Genomic DNA, 22,038 nt, shown 5'->3' with positions numbered 1-22,038 from the left:
CCCTTGTCCTATCACTATAGTCCTTGATAAAGAGTCCCTCTCCGGCTCTCCTGTAGCCCCCTTCAGGTACTGGAAGGCTGCTGTAAGGTCTCCCTGGAGCCTTCTCTTCTCCAGGCTGAACAGCCCCAACTCTCTCAGCCTGTCCTCATAGGAGAGGTGCTCCAGCCCTCTGATCATTTTCATGGCCCTCGTCTGGACCCATTCCAACAGGTCCAAGTCCTTCCTGTGTTGAGGACTCCAAAGCTGGATGCAGAACTCCTGGTGGAGTCTCACCAGAGCAGAGTAGAGGGGCAGAATCACCTGCGACCTGCTGGCCACGCTTCTCTTGATGCAGCCCAGGATGCGGTTGGCTTTCTGGGCTGCCAGCACACATTGCCAGCTCATGTTGAGCTTCTTGTCCACCAACACCCTCAAGTCCTTCTCCTCAGGGCTGCTCTCCAGCCATTCTCTGCCCAGCCTGTATTTGTGCCTGGGATGCCAAGGACCCTGCACTTGGCCTGGCTGAACTTCATGAGGTTTGCATTGGCCCACCTCTCAAGCCTGTCCAGGTCCCTCTGGATGGCATCCCTTCCCTCCAGCATGTCAACTGCACCACACAGCTTGGTATTGTCAGCAAACTTGCTGAGGCTGCACTCAATCCCACTGTCCACGTTGCTGACAAAGATGTTGAACAGCGCTGGTCCCAGCACTGACCCCCGAGGAACGCCACTTGTCACTGGCTTCCACTTGGACACTGAGCCATTGGCTGCATCCTTTGAGTGCAGCCATCCAGCCAGTTCCTGATCCACCGAGTGGCCCATCCATCAAATCCATGTCTCTCCTATTTAGAGACCAGGATGTCGTGTGGGACAGTGTCAAACGCTTTGCAATAAGTCCAGGTAGATGACGCCTGTTGCTCTGCCCTTGTCTACCAATGCTGTAACACCATCGTAGAAGGCCACCAAATTTGTCAGGCATGACTTGCCCTCAGTGAAGCCATGTTGGCTGTCACCAATCACCTCCTTATTTTCCATGTGCCTTAGCAGAGATTCCAGGAGGATCTGCTCCATGATCTTGCTGGGCACAGAGGTGAGACTGACCAGCCTGTAGTTCCCCGGGTCTTCCTTTTTTCCCTATTTGAAAATGGGGGTTATGCTTCCCCTTTTCCAGACAGCAGAAACTTCACCAGACTGCCACAACTTTTCAAATATAATGGAAAGTGGCTTGGCAGCTTCATCTGCCAGGAACTCCTGACTCTGTCAGGAACTCCTCAGGGTCTGGGACTGGCCTGAGCCACAGCTCTCCATCACACATCACCCATGTACACATGCAGGTGGCAGGAACTGCCCCAGCAGTACTGGCAGGCATCTCTGACAGCAGAGACCTCACTAAGCATGGCAAGTGGGACTGGGTTGGCTTCACACGTCTTTCCCAGTGCAAGTGGTGCTTCCCCATGTAGCAAAGCATCTGCTCCAAGAGGAGAGAACTGCTCCAAACCCCAGTCTCACTGCTGGTGGGTTGTGCCCCCCCCACTCCTGCAGAGCTGGAAGTCACATCTCACAAGCCTCCTTACCCCTCCTGGAGGATGAAGGGGATCCCCTCCTGGGGATGAAGAGGAGCTGCGCTGGCAGGAAACACACCAAAAACAACCCTCCCCAGCTACGCTTCCCACCTGTGTCCTTTTATTCACACCCCGCCCCCGGAGCCTGCGGCCCGCCCAGGCCCTGCCAGGCCTCCTTCTGCTCCCGCCCCCGCAGAGTCACGGCCACCGCCCCGCCCGCCTTCCGGGGCCGCTTGGAAGTGGGGCAGAGGTGAAGGGGAGTGGTGAGGCAGGCAGGCAGCGAGCCGGCTGAAGGGAAGCGGTGAGGCAGGCAGGCAAGGCAGGCAGGCAGGCAGGCAGCGAGCCGGCTGAGGCAGCGACGGGCCCATCCAGGCCAGGGTAAGCGGTGCCCCGCGGGGCGAGCAGTGGCCACCGCCCGCCCCTTTCCTCGGCCGGGGTGTGGGCGGCGGCGGGCAGAGGGTCATGGGGACGGGTCAGCTCGACTTGGCCGTCTTCTCAACCTCCAGCCCCGTCCACCTAGGCCTCTCCGGGGCAGCTCCCCGGTACGGGCCCGGAGCTGCCGTTAACACCGCCGTGGTGCCCCCGCCTGCTGGGCTCCGGGCCGCCGTTGTGGCGGACGGGGAGCGCTGGGGTAGGGGGGGTTGGCCGGGGCGAGGGCGGCTCCCTTCGGCGTTCCTGCGGCTGCGGGGGCCTGGGTGAGGGTGTGCGGGGGGCGGTGAGCTGCGTGATGGCGGCCGCCAGCCGGGCCGGGCCAGTGATTTACCCCCTTCCCCAATTCTCCGGCGTCAGTTTGAGGGGTGTCCCGGGGCTGGCGGGCGGCTCCTCGGGACAAAAAAGCAGCAAGCCTCTAGATTATTAATCGCGACATATCCGGAGACACAGGAGTAGCCGCCTGACCCTGGTTCCCCCTGTTGTGTTTTTGCGCCTCCTGCGGCTTCAGGCCGACGAGAACCCCTCGATCGTGTCTTTGTCCGCGGGCGCTTCCCTGATAGGTGTCTTCTGCCGTGTAAATGGCTGGGGAGAAGAAGAAAACAGCGTGGGGAGGCACATCATCTGTCTCAAACTTCGGCTTTGTTAATGGACTGTTAATGTTCTGCTACAGATCTGCATCATGGAAAAGCAAGTGCTTGAATCCTCTGAGGAGCGGACGTTTCAGTACCAGGATTCTCTGCCTTCCCTGCCCGTACCTCCTCTTGAGGAATCTTTAAGTAAATACCTTGATGCAGGTAATGGGCTAATATTTTAATAGTAGCGTGGTACGTTATAACCAGTCTAGTCAGAAGATGTTTGCAGTGTGACTTGTAGGCAGCTTGTGTCATCTGGTGTAATGGGGATGGGGGACTGAGACAAGTTTAGAGTGCAAAATGTCTGTTTCAGGTTCAAAACAGTAAACTAGGTGCCCAGAGCAACCTGAGTAAAATTTACCTTTTTATCCGCATTTACCTTTCTTCAGCATGGGAAATTTGGCATGTGGGAAGGTCAATTTTTTGGCTTGAGGTTTTTTCCTCCCTGAGGTTTTGTTTTTGTTTTTCAGCTATATCAATTGGTCTAATGAAAAATAGTTCTCCATCTACAAATTTTGTTTTGCCTAATGACTACTGTGTTTGCGCAGGATCTTTATAAAAAAAAAAAAAAGTTATTTCAGACTTTTTCATACTTAAATGTTCTTCTTTCTCACCAATACTGTTAACTATACAGTAGTAGGAAGAGGCAGTAGTGGGTATTTTTGGATAATCTTTGTCGTGAAATGTTTGCTCTCTAAAGAAGATCACGTAAGAGAAGTTTTGAAAACAATCAATGGACAAGTGTCTAGCTTTGTATATAAATCAGAGATGACTGATTAGTTCTTTATTATCATATCAGGCTTTGATACATCAGGGATGACAAAGATGCGTTACTTAGAGATTACTTTCCTGTGTTTCTTTAATAGTTTTCAGAACTCAGAGACATTGAGCTTTTTTTTGGAACTACTGCTTTGTGTCTTACCATCTTACCTGTAATACAGGAAAGCTCCCAGAGTAAGACCTGGAGTTCTTTCCTCTACAGAACCATATTACACCAAAATTTCCCTTTCCCAAAATAGAAATCCTTAAATTCATTCTGAGTTCCCTTTTATTCAGAGTGTAGTGGAAATGGCCCAGTAGATGGCAATAGGTTTTCTTTGTTGTTCCTTACATCATCATGTTTTGATGCAGAATGTTGAAATGGTGGTTTTAGAGGGAAAAATGTCATGTGTGCCAAAAATGTTTTCTTTTTGTTGTACTGCAGCTTAACTAAAGTTGTGCTGCAATAGTAGTCAACCGTTAGTAACAGAATTGCCCTTTAGAACTTTGTTTTGTACACCCAGCTGGCTTTCCAAGCTAATAAATAACTCTGTCATGAAGTGATAAAATCTGACAGTGAATTTGTTTGCTCTTGTTTTCTGATTCCGATCTGTGTTTTCATAAATACCTAATCACATGTCCCCTTTTTTTTTTCATGCTAAAGTTACTTCCTACTTACTGTTCCTTGTACATAAGTCATTCTATAACTTTGATCATCATTGTTGGTCTCCTTTAGTCTCACTGGAGGTTGGAGAAAAGTTACTCCAGTGTTTTTTGTTCTGCTGTAGTCTTCCCTTGTTTAAGTTGCTTTAAGCCAGTCATGCAGTGCACAATTCTAGACATTAGCTTGGTGATTCTCATTGCTTGAGCTCTTCATTTGTTTAGTCTGTGAAGGTGAGCAAAGGAAGGGAGGTGCTTCTAAAGAACAATTCAGAAGCTCCAAATGACCCTTCATAGATGCTGTGAATCATTCCTTGAAAACTCCTGTCTTTTTTTTTGTTGGAGGAGGATCCCAGGCCTTTAACATTAGTTAGTGCACCTGTTATTGAAGCACTTGCCCGTTTAAAGCCAGTCAACTAGAAAAGCTGGGGAGAGTGTGTCTCATAAGGTGCCTTATTTTGGACTTTAAAGTAGCTGCCCCTGCTTTGGTTTCAGGATAACTAACCTTGTTTTGAAGGTAGGCCTTGAGTGGAGAAGGTGGCTGTAGCCATGTTATTTATTTAGCCCTTCAGCTTGCCCCAGAGGTTGAGACTCAGAAGCTTGGACTCAGCCTGAGAGTACGAAAATGCAAAGCTCCAGTTTTCCAGAGGGTTCCTTAACTATGCACTAAAGACTTGTTTCATGGGATAGTTCTTGTTGCTGAGTGGAGCTGATCTGTGCAGAGAGGAAGACAAGATCTGTGGGCCTGGAGAAAGTGGCAAGAGAGAAGTTTCACTGAACTTCTCTCAAGTTCAAGTTCAAGTGAGAAAGGGGATGAGTTCTGCTCCTTCCTCATAGGGCTGGTTCTACAGCAATCAAATAGTTTTTTGATAGATCAAATAGTTTTTAAATGGAAAGAGGCCCTGTCATAATGGAATCATGTAGGTTGGGAAGGGTTCATCTAGACCAGATACCGGCTCAAAGCTGGTCAACTCTAGCAGGTTGCTCAGGCTTGCTTAGCTGGGTTTTGTATATCTGCAAGGATGGAGATTCCACAGCCTCTCTGGGTGACCTGTTTGAGTGTTTGATCACCCTCACGATTGCAGGAGGGGGAACAAAAAACAAGCCAGTAATGATCAAAAAACCCCCCAACTCTCACATTTTCCTTGTCAGAAATTTCCTGTGTTCCAACTTGAGTCCATTTTCTTGTGTACTATTCTTGTGCATCTCTGAGAGGAACTGTGCTTGATGTTCGCTGTGCCTTTTCATTCAGTTATAGAGTGCAGCACGGTATTCTCTTATGCTAAACAAAATCAGTTCTCAACCTTGTCTAATCGTCGTGTGCTCCAGTCCCCTACCATCTTGGTCACCCCTCAAACAGGGACCAGAACCCAGTAATTTTGCTTATTTTCTTTCTTGCATGTGCGCGTATTGCTCTGTAATAATGCCTTTGTAACTTGAATGACAGAGGATAATTGCTTTTACAGTATTGCGTGGTAGTAAGGTCACTCTCTGTGAAACGTGAGTGTTGGACTACCCTCGGTCTGGGGAAGCTTTGAACTCCCGGTTTCCTGGGTGAATACTGTAGACTGCTAAATGGTACAGGTGGATAGCTCTGTCTATTTCTTTTTTTGTCTGTTTTCACAACTGATGGTGGTGCAGTTCGAGTTGCATCTAGATATTGTTTATATTGACTTTAACAAGGCTTTTGGTGCATCAAAAGCCTTTTTTTTTTTTTTTTTTTAATAAGCCTCCTCATAGGCAAGCTGATGAAGGATGGACTAAGTAGTGATAGGCAGTGGAGAGTCAGGTGGACTGAAAACTGTCTCAGTTGCTGGGCTCAAAGGTTTGTGATGAGATGCATATTTCAGATGTAGGCCTGTGTCTGATGGTGTACCCCAGGGGCCCAGTATGGTTTAACATCTTCATTAATGACTTGGATGATGAGACAGAGCGTGCTCTGAGTTTGCAAATGATACAGAGCTGGGAGGAGTGGTTGATGTTCCAAATGGTTGTACTGTCATCAGAGGGAACTTGACAGGCTGGAGGAACAGGCTGATGGGAGCCTCATGAAGTTCAGCAAACAAAGCGAAATGCCAAGTCATGCACCCAGGGAGGAATAACCCCCTGCACCAGCATAAGCTGTGGCCAACTGGCTGGAAGGCAGCTTTGCAGAAAAGCCCTTGGGGTCCTGGTGGATGTGAAGTTGAACGTGAGCCAGCAATGTGCCCTTGCAGCAAGGCAGGCCAGCAGCCTTCAGGGCTGCCTTGGAAGGAGCATTGCGTGCAGGTAGAGGTGATCCTTCCCCTCTGTTCGCCACTGGGGAAGCCACATCTGGAGTGCTGTCTCCATTTCTGGGCTCCCCAGCGCAAGCAAGACGTGGATATACTGGAGTGAGGCCAGTGAAGGGCCATGAGGGTGATAAAGGGCATGGATTATCGGACATATGAGAAGAGACTGAGAGCTGGGACTCTTTAGCCTGGGGAAGAAAGGTCTCTAAGTGGGATCTTTGGAATGTGTGTAAATACTTGGTGGAGAGGAGTAAAGACAATGGACCCAGACATCGCGGTGGTATCCAGTGGCAGAACAAGAGGTGATGAGCACAAATTGAAATACAAGCAATTCCTTTTATATGTAAGAAAACTTTTTTTTTTTTTATTGTGAGGGTGGTTAAGGACTGGAACAGATCGCTACCAGGGAGGTTGCAGAGTCTCTGTGCTTCGAGATATTCAAAACCCAGTACAGTCCTGAGCAGCCTGCTGTAGCTGACCCTGCTGAGAGGAGGTGTTGGGCTAGAAGATCTCTAGATCTGTTAAGAAAAAAGTAGTTGTTGCAGGCAAGCAGTCATAATTGCAGCAAGACACAGTTGTGAGGAAGTAAGATTTTAATCCTACGAGGCTAGACAATTGTTTGAGACCTTGCCCAGCTGAAACTCTGTTGGGCAAAAGCTAGATTAGAGGTGATACAGATAAACGATTACTAAAATTAAACAAGTATCCTTACTTGTTTGTTAACAGCTGTAAGTAGATGATGGGGTTAGCACTAGCAAGGCAGACAAGAAATGTGTTCTGCACAGTGCAAGTATAAGACAATGAGATGTGCCTGTATGGCAACTGACAGCAGTACCTATAACTGACCATAGATTTCATGGTTAAAAGGCTTTAAGGAGGGGTTTAGATTAAAATAATGGCTAGTTTTGCAGATGTTTACAGAGAACTTTGGCCCGCATGACACACAATCTGAGAGAAATCCAGAAGTTTTTTAAAATATGTAAATTAGGTAGTAATAGCTGCCATCAATTTCATTCAAAGGTAGACATAACGTGGGGACAGTGAATGAGAACTGATGGGCAAAGTGCTTGTAAGCCATGAATGGACTTCTGAAAATAAAGGCTGGTACAGTAGGGTGGCAGACACTTATGACTCAGTGCATTAATTTACAAACAAAGTTCCTGTAAAATTAATGACTCAGTGAATTGTACGGCAGATGGAGTTGCAGAACTCCATAGTACTCCAGCTACAGTTTTAAATATATTTGATTTAGTTATCTGTTAGGTATTTCAGCTTTTCAGCAATTGCTTTCATCTGCCAACATCTGTATTTATTTAAAAGTATATCTATATGTTTTGTTAGAACACACTGTTGTTTATTTACAGATTTTTAAAAACATGTTTTCCCTTCAAATATTTGTTTTGGAAAAATAATTTTTGAGTATTTTCGTCCACTCACTTGCCTGTAGGTATCTGAATCTTGGAATAAATCTCAGTGTGCAGTTGTCCTTAAAATAAAAACATGTCCTTTTTACAGTGAAGCCATTTCTGAATGAAGAAGAATATAAAAGAACTGAAGATATAGTTAAAAAATTTGAAAATGGGATTGGGAAAGAGTTGCATCAGAAATTACTGGAAAGAGCTAAGACAAGGAGGAATTGGGTACGTATTTAGACATGCAAGAAATCATAATTCAACTTATGGAAAGTTGGTTGTTCAGAATATAATTTAAAGAATCATTTAGGTTTATTTTTATCTTAGGATCGTCCCTATATCTGCCACTTGGCTTATGGCTATGAACACATTCCCTTTATACGTGTGATTTGTTTTTTTCAAAGTTGGATGGCTAAGAGAGTTCACTAACTGAAATATTAATTTACCAATGAGCTTTTGAATGTTTTTTCTGTCAGTCTCTTCTTCTATCACCTCCATCCCCCCTCTTTCCACCCTGACAACTCCCTCCCACCCCACCCCCCCAAAAAAAAAAAAAAGAGAAAGTGGAATTTAGAGTTTGGCCTCTCTCCCTTTTTTTTTTTCCTGAAGAAAGCTATGTGGTAGCATTTTAAAGTTGCCTTTCAACAGAGAAAGGGTTACAAGGGGGGTTGTTACCAAGTGGAATTTATGAGAACTTTGTAAACCTTAGCAGGACACAGATCCTCTCTCACACAAATCTCTTTTCCTTCCATTCTTCATGGATTAATCTGTCTGATATTTGTAGCAGCCACAGGTGATATCTGCAAGAGTTTAAGATGATGAATATTGGGGAAGAAGTCTTCATCATAATTTACAGTTTAATAGTCTTAAGCAGTACTGAATTTTATTTCAGGCTTGAAAATGGAAGAGCTAGATGTGTTGTTATCCTCAGCAGTTAGTTTTGATCACTGTCCTGCTTTCTGTTATATAGGAACTACTACTCCAAATATTTAAAAAAAAAAAAAGTAGCATAAAAAGCAGGCAGTTGAACAATCAGGTGATTATTAAGGAATTAATGATTAGAACTTAATTCTGACGCTAAACATTTTTCATTTTCAGCTGGAGGACTGGTGGCTGAATGTGGCTTATCTTGATCTTCGCATATCAACGCAGATACACTGTAATATGGGAGGCCCTGGTCCCTTTATTGAACACTGCTGGCCACCAAAAGAGGGCACTCAGATAGAAAGAGCATCTATAAATTTATGGCACACCCTGAAATTCTGGGACCTATTACGAGCGTAAGACTTTGAGAAAACTTAATTTATTCTAAATATTAATGATCTATATGTACTTTAGTCACAAAGGTATGTTTATGTTCATTGGCATGCATTCTTTGCAGTAGAAGATGGGTTTGTCTTACCTTGATTCACTTGCATAATTATGATTTCTCTTGTTTAATTTTGGTACGTTGGTTTACTACAGAGAGAAGGTGGCTATAGAGAGATCTCGGGATGATGTTCTGGACATGAACCAATTTCGAATGCTCTTCTGCACTTGCAAAATTCCTGGAGTTACCAGAGACTCGATCGGCAGTTATTTTAAAACCGGTAAACAAATGCAAATTGTGGTTTAATATAAGGAAATTATTTTGTACTAATGGGCTAATGGAGGGTCATTTTAACTATAAATACTTGCTTCCTCAAAAACTAAATCAGGTACTGGTTGTTGAGTGCTTGTATGACGAGGCAAAGAAGATGTCTAATCTACAAATGCCTTTTTGGTCCAATATTTAGTCCTTTTTAAGGTTAAAAGAAGGCTTTGCTTCAAATTGTATGTTACCAGCCTGATGCCTATAAGGAGTGTGCCAGTGTTAAGAACTGAAAAAAGACAAAATCCGTGTGTTATATGGACAGAATTTCAGCATCATTACTAATTGCTTCTTTTTCCACAGAATGCATTTCTCAAGTGTCCTCCCATATATTCTGTTGGGACAATTCTTATTTTCTATCATTGTGCTGTTTCTTGGCTTGGTCAGCTGCTTCTGTTTTCAATCTTGAAAGTATTCCATAGTCCTTCTTGAAGCCATTCCATTCTTTTAAACTCCTAGCAGTTTTCTAGGGTGCAGGATAAAGAGCTAGGGTAAAAGTATGATGTTCTTATTCATCCTCTACTTACTAATACTGTAGCATTAGTAATCAACTAACTGAAATCATTAACACCCCTGCCACACGCATTCTGATGTGTCCAGAATTGTTCAGCAGTGTCACTCTAGTCATGGGAGATGTGAATTCCTGTAAGACTCAGGAATTCAAGAAAGAGGTATTGCCTTGCTTCATAGAAAATATATAAGGAAATCTCCAAACCACAGGATATGACAAGAAAATGCAAAGTTGGAGGCAAGTTTCAAGGGTTTTATCTTAGCATTACAGAGGAAGAGCCAGTTTAAATACCAAAACATAGAAGAAACATTCAGATGGTGGAAATTCAATGTTCTGTTTGATCACACGTAATAAACAAAGCTATTATTCTGTGGATATGCCATTTATGTCACTCATGTCTCTTTTCTGTCTTACAATATTTTAAGGACTTTATTAAACAATCTTGCTTATATCATTTTTCATGGCATACAGAGCAGGTGATACCCATTTCCATGTAGATAGTCTGCCTCCAGATGAAATATTTAGTCCAGTCAGTTGTCTGGGTTCTCTGTGATTCATGGAGCAATATGAATACCTCCAGAGAAGGATTTGGGCTGACCAGATGTACAGGTGCCTAAGATAAGCAGAAGGAACTGCCATCCGGAGAGGGATTTTTTTTTATCCTTTGGCTATAGAGGGAACTGACATGGTCTAAACACTTGGAAGTAGTATTCAGATTGCAGAGTAGGGCAGCTAAAATTTCACAGGTAATGTCAACTTGCAGTCAAAGACCACGGTAAAAGCTAAGAAAGCCTGATGAGTGGAACCTGGAGAGCTATTCGTTCAGCCTGCACCTTAATGAGAACCCGTGAAGAGCTCGTGAGATGTCATTAAGTGTATTGGGTAGATCTCTACCAACTGTAGTAAGATCTCAAACGCTTAATCCTAGGTATTTTAATTTCCAAACTTAATTCTACCCCTTGCTTTAGATAGCTAAGGTTAGGAGGATACTGCTTAAAGTAGCTGAGTTTGATGTCATCCCTTCTGTTTTTTCTTATGTTAGAAATTAAGTTTGTGATCTATGAATGTGAGGCTTACGTGAAATGACAAATTACCCACTCTAGAATGTCTTTAATCAGGTATGTATTGAATTACATTACCTAATTTAGAAAGTAGGACCATAAAAATAAATGTAAAAGGCTTACAGTTAAAATTAAGACTTTTGTGGATACCAACTCATTTAATACTTGTGGGTAAAGTAGCATACGTTTTTTCTTTTTCTCAGGGTGGAGTACTGAACTGGAAGAGATGTAACACAGTGGCCACGTTTCTTGGGATTTTAACGTCTCTTTTTTGTCAGAATCTTTTCCAACTTTATTTACTCTTATTTCCAGGTAGATGGATTCAGTAAGGCAACGCTATGCAAGTGTACCTGGCCTAGTGTGGGCCAGTACCATCTGTGTTTCTGTATAGTGGCCAAATTGTTGTGTCAGTGCTCCCTTTTTACGGATTTGCAGATTACAGATCAGGTTTGATTGACATGGTAGTTGGTCTTGGATCTTGAGCTATGTAACTGAAACTGGTTGCATGAACAGTCTGACAACTGAAGGACTCAATCATCTGCAAAGTGTCTTAGCAGCAGGTTTGCTGCATTATATTCATCCCTTTTAAAAAAACAAACAAAACCAAGCAAAACTCATGCAAGAGAGAAATGTTGCTAGATCAGCTTTCAGCAAGAAGCACTCCTTTGGGCAGAGGGTGTTCCTGCCTATAAGATAGATAAATAAATAACATTTGCTACTAGGTAGTGACAATGACTTGAAGTAGTTAATAACAGTGAAAGTTACGTACTTCTCTGTATTTTCTCTGACAGTTGTAAAAATGTTTTCAAATTTGCAATAAGATCATGCAGTTTGATTTCAAAAGTTATTCTTCTTTCTTTTCTGTTTTAACTGTATGAACTCTGCCTCCTTTTGAACAAAAAATGGGTCTTTAGGACTTGCTGAGTGTTTTTTCTGTATCTGTCACTCACTTTATCCCCACAGTTGGATTTTCATGGTTTGGCTTTTTGTTTCATTTCAGAGACCGAAGGTGAATGTCCATCTCACTTAATAGTTCTGTGTCGAGGTCGAGTGTTTGCATTTGATGTTATACATGAAGGCAATATGGTGACTCCTCCAGAGATTTTCAGGTTTTCAAACTACCTTGTTTCAAATGAGCTGTCCTATTTAAGCTACGTACTAAAGAGAGTCTGTCTTTTTCTGTCCCCTTCACCTCAAAGAATTAGGCGTTAGAGAGGCTACAGCTTATCCTCTAGTTGAGGGTTCAGGTTTGAGTGAATTTTTTCAGTGGATGACATCTTGCCATGAAGTGTGATGATCACGTATTGTTGGAATACACCCACAGAACATGACACAGAAGGATTGAATGAGGATGTTTCAGTAGGAAGTTCCTTAGGCAAGATAAAATCTAGCTAGGGAAGCTCAAAAATCACTGTTTTTTGCAAACCTGGTTCTTTAATACTTACGATACTTCAACATGCATATCTCTAATTTCTGTAGTTGTACCTGTTAGATCGCACAAGTAACAAAGAAATGAATGCCTGAAATACAGGCATGGGTGTCTTATACTTTTGACAACTGTGTAAAGATCAGTAGTGAAGTTTAATGGGCAAGAGTGCCAGAACAAAGTACAAGCCAGATTAAATGCCTGTAACTTGTGGAGTTTCTTTAGCAGCTAGAACAGTATGTGAAAAATTGAATTTGCAAACTAAAAATTAGCTCTCTGTTAATAGCCCTTGAAAGGTGAAGTGCAAGGAAAAGATAGGAAGAGAAGTATTCTTGTGTAGTTCGGTCTCTACGTTTAGGATGTACTGTAGCTACTGTTTTGCGTTAAATTTCATGGTTTGAGTGGAAGTTTTGCCTTTGTATCTGATTAGTTGCTATAAAAGCTGCAGTATTGTATATGTCTGCAGCTCAAGGAAGCTTGATCTGCACTGTTGGGAGTCTTAAATCTAGTTGTAAATTAAATGCATAATAACACTTCAGGATCGTGGTTGTTTACATGTAAATTTGTACATGTAGCTGCAATCTGAATTAACCCCTAGTAAGTGAAAACAGAGCAGGTCTTCAATTGCTTTTAGAGTCTGAGGGAGCTGATTCATGCTTCCTGAAAATTCACATTAGCTTGTGAATGGGGAACCAAAATTCCAGCTTGGCAAAAGAGAGAGAGATTAAAAGGGTGACTTTTATCTTCTCTCCATATGTTTTTTGTTAACTTCAGTTTTTGAAATCTTCTTAAAGGCAACTTACTTATATACAGAAAAGATGCCATAGTGAACCAGATGGACCAGGACTGGCAGCCTTAACAAGCAACGAAAGAACAAAATGGGCAGAGGTGGGAATACTTCAACAGCTGATTTCCTGAAAAAAGCATTGTGGTCACTGGAAATACGTCATTTCATTTAGCTTTGTCTTTTTATGCTTTCTAGTTACGTGAATATTTGATTGATCTTGATCCAAAGAACTTAACTCATCTGGAAAAAATTCAGAGAAGTTTGTTTGTGGTCTGCCTTGATGATTCTAGTCCCCATGCAACTCCTGAGGACTACACCGAGGTAGCTAAAGATTTTTGATAATTCATATCTGGTTTTCTTTATATAAGATTTTCTGCTGCATGTATGCAGAAGTAGCGCTTCTTGCTGTCTCAGAACAAGGAAACTAAAGCAGATAAATATGCAGATAATGCTTCTTGTTGAACCATAGGAATACTTAAATAGTTTGAATTGTTAGGTCACTGGAAGTGGGAATGGCTGAAACCTACTTTTGTAATCTTTTAGCCCCTCTGTCCTTCAGGGTCCTCAAAAATATAGTAATCCAACTTACCACTCTTTAATTTAAAAACTTAAGCTTATAATCATGTTTCATCTTCAACTGTATGAAAATGTCTTATCTCTCAGAGAGGTCTCACCATCTTAATGTAGGCTTGATGTAGCTAGCAGAGGCTGGCAGTGTACTCGGTGTTTTTTGGAACTCACAGCGTGTAACTTTTGTTTTAGGTTACAAGGCTGGGGCTAACAGGTAATCCGACTGTACGCTGGGGAGATAAATCCTACAATAGCGTATTCTTTTCCAATGGAGTCTGTAGCGCATTCTGTGATGTAAGTTGAAAATTTTTTCCCCCTTATAAACATTTCAAGTGTTTATTTATTAAGTTTGCCCTTTCAGAGTATTACTTCAAATGTTTAATATGTTCCTCTTTAGTGTAGCCTTGTTTACCAGGCACCTTGTCTGGCAAGTTTCCAACAGCAGTTCGCTTTCACAGTGTTTGGTATTACACCATACTTGATTTAAGAACATGAGATCTAAAATCTTAATCTTATTTCTAAAAGCATTTAATGAGGGAGTTCCAAAGACAAAAAATACATTGCACAAGAAGGCTTAAAATTAACTTTTTGTATTATGTAGCTATTTGAACAGCTGTGTTTTTTAAACTTGGATTTATTGAATGGCCAGAAGGGCCTACATCTTGCCTGAAATCTGCTTTTCCACAGCAGTGGTATATTGTGCCTCCCTAACTGGCTCCAGAGCATTCAAAACAGTGGGTGGACTTTTATATATCATGGAACTAGAAAAACAAGTCCAACACTGTGCAGTAAAGCTGTTGGTCTTCAAGAAAAAGAGTGGGGTAGGAAAAAAAGCAATTTGATTCTCTTGCAGTTACGCAAATAATGCGGTATCTTGTCTTATGATTCTAGCATTCTCCTTTTGATGCCATGGCTTTAATTACCATGTTGGCTTATGCCGAAAAGAAGATTATTGAAAATGAGGGAAAATGGAAGGTATCTTTCCTTTAAACTTTCAATTGTATTAGTTAGGCATCTTTTCTTATGGATAACATTTTCTGTTTTCTCTCTTTCTTTCTGTCCGCATCCTCTTAGGGATCAGATAAAGTGAGGGATATTCCATGGCCAGAGGAGCTTGTATTCACAGTGGATCAAAAAATTATAAGTGAAATTGGACGTGCCAAAGAATTATATTACAAAAAGGTGGAATTTCTTTCTGCTTCTCTTTGTTGTCACTCCCCCCCCCTCCATTCTATTTGCATGTTTTTTAGCTGGACTTTCTCCATGTTGGAGAACAGGGGTGTGTGTTATTGTTGAATTCGTGTATCAGGGGACTTAATACCATGGTTTAATTTGTTACGTTGTTGGTTTATGTTGAATGTGTTTTATTTGAAGTTAACCAAGTTGTGATATTTGCAGTTTCTTGACTTCTGTTTTTTTTTCCTCCTGTGGTTTGACAGGTATCTGACTTGCAGCTAGTCCATTATGCCTTCACATCCTTTGGCAAAGCATTGATTAGAAAGAAGAAACTTCATCCCGATACATTTGTGCAGCTTGCCCTTCAGCTGGCTTATTACAAATGCCATGGACGGTAAGAAAATCTCATTACCCAGATCAGGAATAAAAACCGAGTTTCTTGAGTGAAGGGGTGGATCTGGAGGTACAATGCAGTGGCTTTGCCATACCAGTGTGTAATTTGCTATGGTGTTACAAGAATGAAGCAGTAAGGTGGGTTTTTTTGTATTAACAGTTGCTTAGGGCCTTATTTTGTGCCATTGAACTCTGTGGGGCTTGTGCTCCTGGTTTCAGAAGAATTGTGCCCATAGGGATCACGTGTGTATGTACTGCGGAATGGAGGGCGGAAGACAATCCATGAAAATGTGAATTTGGGCTACACGAAGTAAATACTTGGGCAAACACCAAATGCGTGTTTCTTTAATTTTGAATAGTTGCTCAGATGAAGAAGTAAGCTTTATCCGTAGCAAACAGCAGCCATCAGTAAAATAGTCTTCCAAGACCGTAAAAAGCCTCACAAACCTCAGTGTCTCACTTTCTTTAGCAACATTAGATGTGAAGGTTTGGGCAGAATAACAGAGATATAGATAGTGACCCTCCAAATGCTTGACTCTGCATTTTTGGATGTGTCATTTTATTTTGTATTATTGGTTAAAGGCAGCATTCTTCCTGGTATTGGTGTTCCCAAATTTCTGTTTGCTACCTAGCACTGATTATGGCTTGTGTAAGTCATTACTGACCTGGAGAGTATTGCTTGCTTCAGAAAAAGGAGGGTTTTGTCATATCAGCTCAGTCAGCGGAGATGCCTGTCTCATCATAAGAAAGGTCAGTGTATCTCAGTTTGCTGAACACTAGGAATAAATTAATTGACTAAAATAGCCTGTTAAGTCTGTTCTAAGCACACAGATATGTTTCATGTAAATTGCATATTAAATGGTAGACTGTCATAGGGCTGCAGATGCTCCAGGTAAAAGCTGGATGGGTGTCAGTATGCAACAGAGAAGGATTTGAGGCTTTTCATTGTAAGTTGGTACACACTGCTTATTTCAAGTGTCTCTCTTAATTTTTGAGGCTTTGGATGGTGTAGATTTTTTTTTTTTTTTAAATGGAAATATACAGTGAAACTGAAGCTCGCATATTTTCAGCTTAATTATACTGGAGATAGATCTGTAGTCTGCAGAAAATGGCCATGACAACCCAGTCTTTTCGAGGTATGATTATAGCACTGGTACTTTTTCAGTCATCTGTTGCAGGAAGGCTTGTAGAGTTCCTTTGTGGCTCTTTTTCAGACACAAAATTTAAAGAAAATTAGTGGCTTACTGGCACTTCTGAGCTAGATGTATAAGATACTTGGCAGGACTTTTTTATTCCTTGAGACAGCATATAGTTTTGTTAAGTTAATGAGATACTCTTCCATAACTTTTCTTCTTAGCCCGGGCTGCTGTTACGAAACTGCCATGACCAGGCGTTTCTATCATGGCCGCACAGAGACCATAAGACCGTGTACTATGGAAGCAGTGGAGTGGTGCAAGTCCATGTTGGATCCTTCTGCCAGTGTAAATAGTGAAATCCTTCTTTAATCATAATGTGTTTAGAAGGCCTGTCATTTGAACTGCTTAACACTCGTTTTTCTGTTGTGTCATTAATGGGAATTGACCTGTTTCCAGTGAGACAGATTTCAAATGTTGTATTCCTTGAAGTCTGGCTCTGGTCATTGCAACTGAGGTGAGCTGTCATGCGTGGGCTTGTTTGGTTTTCTATCCTATTTGCCTTTTGGTATCTAGAATGTAAGTGTGCTGAGTTACATTCACGCTGATTTTTTTCACACATCAAAAAGTAACTGGGTTGAAACCAATGTATTCTGCTGTGGAGTGGTTCTGTTCTAATTTTTAAGTAAAATCAGGAAATGATTAATCTAATGGCTGAGTCTGAGAGCAAGATTGAAATCTGTTTGTGTCCTAGTGGCAGCAGGGATGTATTCCAGAGTTTGTCTCTGAATAGCTGAACTGGTGATCTTTTCTTTTCCCAGCAACTACCCTCTGGCGCTTGGCTGGCAGAGCGTTTCATGCCTTTCTTGCCAAGTGAGAGCTGTACCAAAGCTCTTTCTGTTGTCCTCACTGCACATTTCTCAGAGCCTGAGAAATGAAGCAAGGAGAAGGTTTTTGAGACAAAGGGCTACTTATCTTTAGGAAGTTCAAAGGTTCTACATTATTAATGCATCTGAGAAGTATACAAGAATATGGCTATCAGGAAGTATGTGTGATTGATAATCTTCAAGAGCATATTTTCCTGGTCTTCACTGGCTTCTTTTGGCAAGTGCTGCAGCTTTAAAACTCAATTTTCTGGCCATTATTCAAATCTGCTTTCCTATTGCAAATATAGATTCTTGTTATTTCACTGTTCTTCAGTCATCTTCTAGCAGGCTTCTGTAAGTAGTACACATAGAGGTTTGTTACTTCTGACACTAACTGTAGCCTTTTTCTCTTTGTAATTTTAAATAGCAGCTCCAGATACCTTCCTATTGATGAAAAAATCCTTTTGTCTCAAGTATTCTTTTGCCCCCTGTTTGCTTAGTAGCTTGATTTTTATCCAAATTGAGTGGCTACTGTCCTTGTTTCACATTCTCTGCTACAGCCTCTGGTGTAATGAATAAAAAAGATAAAAGGTGCTTCTTAAGTAGTTAAAGAACTAGTAAGATCTAAGATCTTAGAAGCCAAGATCTTGAGTATCTAAAGATGTTTCTCTAGGCCTTCTTTACCAAAAACATGTATTTGTGTTCTGTTCTCTCTGGTTTTAGTATGTAAGTTTCAGTATAAAATTGAAAAAGACATAATGTCATAGAAGTAGTATTTCAGTCAGCAGGGAAAATTTGGGAATGCTGTTGGCATCTGTGTATATTTTAATAAGGGTCTTTTTTTGTTTTGTTTGCTGTTTTTGCTTCACAGATTTATTTTTTTTCTATGAAAAATGATAGAATAGAATAGACTATTTCAGTTGGAAGGAACGTGCAGTGATTATCTAGTCGAACTGCCTGACCAGTTCAGGGCATGGTGATGATGTAAATACAACTGCACTGGCTAAAAGGCACTGTGTTTCTAAATAAGCGATACTGTGGGAAGTTTTTGGTTTTGATTACTCTATTTCACAGTGCCTACTTTCCATTGTTTCTGCTTTTTTTGGGAAAGAGCGTGAGGTTCAGTGCAAAAGTGACCCAAGTAAGAGAAGAGAGATACAGGGAACAAATGAACAAGTTCTGCTGAAAAAGGACTTTGAATCTGGGAGAAAGAGTTTGAAAGGGGTTCTAATGTACCTTTCGAGTTCCTCCATTTCTTCTATCTAAAATTGGTAGAAAGCGTGAAAGGGAAAAACTTGCTGATCTGTGATTTCTGATGTGATACTCATTTGGATTGTTTATTATTTTTTCTTTTTTTTTTTAATCCTGTCTCCCTTACTTTACACAGAATTATGAACGACTACAGCTGATGCATGAGGCATTTGCAAAGCACAATAAAATGAGGAAAGAATGTGAGAATGGAAAAGGTACTCTGGAATTGAAAGTTTTGTTTGTTTGTTTTCTTTCTTGTGGGTGAAAAGGGTATATAGCTGTTTGCTAGTACGTTTTCTTTGTCTCCTTGTTTTCAGCCTGAGTAAAAACTACCCCTTAACATCTTATACTTTAATTTTGGGGAGAGGAATTAAAACCTAGTTCTTGCACCCTTCCTTGTGCCCCAAAGAGACCTTCACTTTGAGTATTAATTCACTTTTTCTGCCCAGTTAAACATTATTTCAGAATACCTTCTGATCAAATACTTGCTTGGCTGGAAAGAGGGAAATGCAGTCTTTTAAGGCAGAGGAGAGATCTGGGTGAAATTCTAACCCATCCCTGTTAGCATGGTAAACTATTCTATGAACGAGAGAGAGTAGCTGGGAAATAATCAGCTGATGAACCTTCATAACTCACCAGGTAGGGTGGAGAGAGGCACTTGTGGCCCTGAAAGCCTATTCACCTCGTTCACATAGTTGTGGAACTTCTCCATGGCTGAAATGAAAGTTTTCTTGGTTTTTGTTTTCTGCAGGAGTTGTACTGGGTTTATATTGCCTAGTTCATTTGCATTTGGGCTCACTGTTGCAAGATGAACGTGATGAAGGACTCTTAGATCAAATATTTCGGCAATGTTGTTGTATGCTACAATATGAATCTTGGTTTTTAGTAGACTGTCATTTATCTGTCCTGCTGCTGCTATTAGAGCTTCCAGCTATCCAGATCAAAAGAAGCAGAAAAACAGGAAATGCTGCTGTTAATGGTGCAGTATTTGCATTTATTTGACAGGATTTGATCGTCATCTTCTGGGTCTCCTACTCATAGCCCAGGAGCAAGGACTGCCAGTGCCAGAACTTTATGTGGATAATGCCTTCACAGCCAGGTATTTTGTATTCTTGTCCTGTGGGGAGATTGTATCCCTTGATATCAAGGATTTTGTTAGATTGGCCTCTTGCATGCAGATTTTGTGATCTCTAGGATAAAATCACTTTTTTGTGACACTCAGCTTGTTTTAAATTATCTTTAAAATTGCTGGGTCTGTTTTGTGTTGTTTTACAGTGGAGGAGGTGGGAATTTTGTTCTTTCAACTAGTCTGACTGGCTACACCAGGTTTAGTGGATCTGCGCTCCCTATGGTAGAACATGGCTATGGCTTTTTTTACTCAATCAGAGATGACAGGTAAGGATATAATTTTGTTTTGAGCATGGTTCTGTCTGTCACAAATGGGGAAAGGCAGCTAAGAACTAGAATACAGAAAGGAAAAGACAGAAGAAACATGGCTGAACGTGTCAGGAAAGGTTAAGAAGTGAGGTATGTGAGAACAGAGGCATTGACGTTCTGGGAAAGCACGTGTGGGAGGAAGGACGAACACTGGAGGTGAAATGGGCACTAAGGTACTGACACAAGCAGAAAGGAAAGAGTGGGGAAGGTGAAAGAAGGGGGAACAAAAGAAGGTAACTTACTTTAAAATAAACTTTTGTGTTAGAGATCATTAAATGTAGCATGGAAAGATGTTTTTTAAAAAGTAGCGATTGACTGAGATAGACCAGATAGTGACAGCTGATGTGCGCTCCTGTACCCTTTGGCAGCAACACACACATCTCTTGACTCGAGCCAGAGCTCCTTGAGTAACAAGGAGAGGCTAAAACATTTGGCTTCACTTCTCATAAAATGGTAGGATTTGAAAATATCCAATTTTGACTTATTGGTCTTATGTCAAAAATTACTGCTTCTTTATCAAATCTTTTAAACTACTTTGATTATAATGTGTTGAGATAACTTGCTGTCTTGTCATTTAGGTGTAATTTGAATGACTTCTTTCTAAAGCTAAAAATGGTTTGTGTGCAGATTTGATTCAGTTTGAGAATACAAACCATTTATACTTTGATCTATGGCTCTGTTAAGATAAATAGAACTAGATAAAGATTTACCTTTTATGAGGTGAACAGAAAAAAGTACTTTAAACTTGTTGCACAGAGGAAATATAATTCACAGTATTTTCAAATATAAGTGAAAAGTTACTCCACTGCATGTAGAAATGGGTATTTAAATCAAAATACCTAGTTTCAAGGTGTGTTAACGTTATTACTTACTGCAGGCACTAGGGATCTGAGTCTTTTTTGAATATCGAGACGGAATGTTTGTGTGACAACTTTTGCTTCAGAATTTGTGTCGGTAGTTTCACATTTCAGGGCAATTTGTGTGATTTTTATCCTAGACCATGACAATTAAGAGTGGTAACTTCATTGTTTGCTATATTGGTAGGATCCTTATTACCTGTTCTTCTTGGAAATCGTGTCCCGAGACTGATGCAGAAGTGCTGTGTAGAACTGTGTTCCAGTGTTTTCAGGACATGCTACAGTTAACAGTCGCAGCTCAGCTGTAAGGTTGATAATGACGTAAAAGCCTTTGTGAGTTCATGAGTTATATGTAGTACTTAAATAAAATGCTACTCAAAAGTACTGTTATATTCAAGTTAAGACATCTAATGATCTATGTGAAGTCTACCTATTTTTATGGGATTTACTGTGGTAACGGTATCCATTTAAGAGTAATGTAGCCATTTGCAACAACAATGCAAGCAGTAGTACCTTATCTATGTAGAACTATGCAATATTAAAATATGCCTCAACAATGCAAATGTACTTGAGAGAAGGGGTGTTAAAGTGAAGAATTTATGGGAGATTTGTATTTATGATCTTAGTAGTAACACGTAGAATACTCTGTAGTTCACTGATACTGTTTATGCCGGTGGAGCACTTAACTGCATACTGAAGGTAACCACACCATCTCGTAGGTGACTATGCTCCTTTCATAGTGGTTGATGAAGTAGAAGGGTTGCCTCCATCAGGCTATATGTTATTTTCTAAGTTATCTTTCATTTTTGCTATTGGGATTATACCAAATAAATGTATTCGTGAATGGGGATGTTCCCACTGCACTCGTTGTATGAGGGCACTACAATCTGAAGTATTTTGAAAAAAGAGCTCTCAATAATACAGACAGAAAGCAGTGTATGAGTTCCAGATTCCTCAGAGTTTTCATCTTTTGGTGAACTGTGAATGTCTGCTGCTTTACACTAATAATACACTATAAAAGTAAGCACTGAATGCAGTTTGATACAATTCTCAGGATTTTAAGACTTGATTCTACTGTTTGAGCAGCTTTGTATTGTCCTGTCATAGAAATAAAATTCTTCTAAAAATCAGCTTTGTATTGATTGATTGATTTACGGGTCGAGTGTTCAATGCGTAGCAAGTAAAGCTTGTGAAAGAGAGATGATGTTGGGGACAGATGAACTTGAAATAGAGAT

At 41.1% G+C, this 22,038-nt stretch overlaps 1 protein-coding gene across 1 annotated transcript; it reads left to right on the top strand.

Moving 5' to 3' along the window:
* The first annotated feature begins 1,775 nt into the window (after positions 1-1,775).
* On the top strand, positions 1,776-21,925 carry CROT (carnitine O-octanoyltransferase). Its single transcript, XM_074157012.1, has 17 exons — positions 1,776-1,918; positions 2,643-2,766; positions 7,809-7,933; positions 8,804-8,985; positions 9,170-9,294; positions 11,908-12,016; positions 13,128-13,221; positions 13,316-13,441; positions 13,883-13,984; positions 14,582-14,665; positions 14,765-14,872; positions 15,130-15,260; positions 16,617-16,740; positions 18,646-18,724; positions 19,515-19,608; positions 19,785-19,904; positions 20,991-21,925. The coding sequence occupies exons 2-17, from the start codon at positions 2,652-2,654 to the stop codon at positions 21,109-21,111; spliced, it is 1,839 nt and encodes a 612-aa protein (XP_074013113.1). The 5' UTR covers positions 1,776-1,918; positions 2,643-2,651; the 3' UTR covers positions 21,112-21,925.
* The last annotated feature ends 113 nt before the right edge of the window (positions 21,926-22,038 follow it).

The sequence above is a fragment of the Numenius arquata genome, chromosome 12 (assembly GCF_964106895.1).
Source record: "Numenius arquata chromosome 12, bNumArq3.hap1.1, whole genome shotgun sequence".
NCBI classification, from domain to species: domain Eukaryota; kingdom Metazoa; phylum Chordata; class Aves; order Charadriiformes; family Scolopacidae; genus Numenius; species Numenius arquata.
Note: the sequence above shows the minus strand (reverse complement) of the source record. Positions and strands in the feature narration are given on the sequence as shown.

Bases quoted from the DNA above. Each gene is read 5' to 3' on its own strand.
- CROT (XM_074157012.1), top strand. From the start codon at position 2,652: ATGGAAAAGCAAGTGCTTGAATCCTCTGAGGAGCGGACGTTTCAGTAC. The intron at 13,222-13,315 runs GTGGGAATACTT...TATGCTTTCTAG, and splicing joins AAAGAACAAAATGGGCAGAG to TTACGTGAATATTTGATTGA. The intron at 13,985-14,581 runs GTAAGTTGAAAA...TTATGATTCTAG, and splicing joins TCTGTAGCGCATTCTGTGAT to CATTCTCCTTTTGATGCCAT.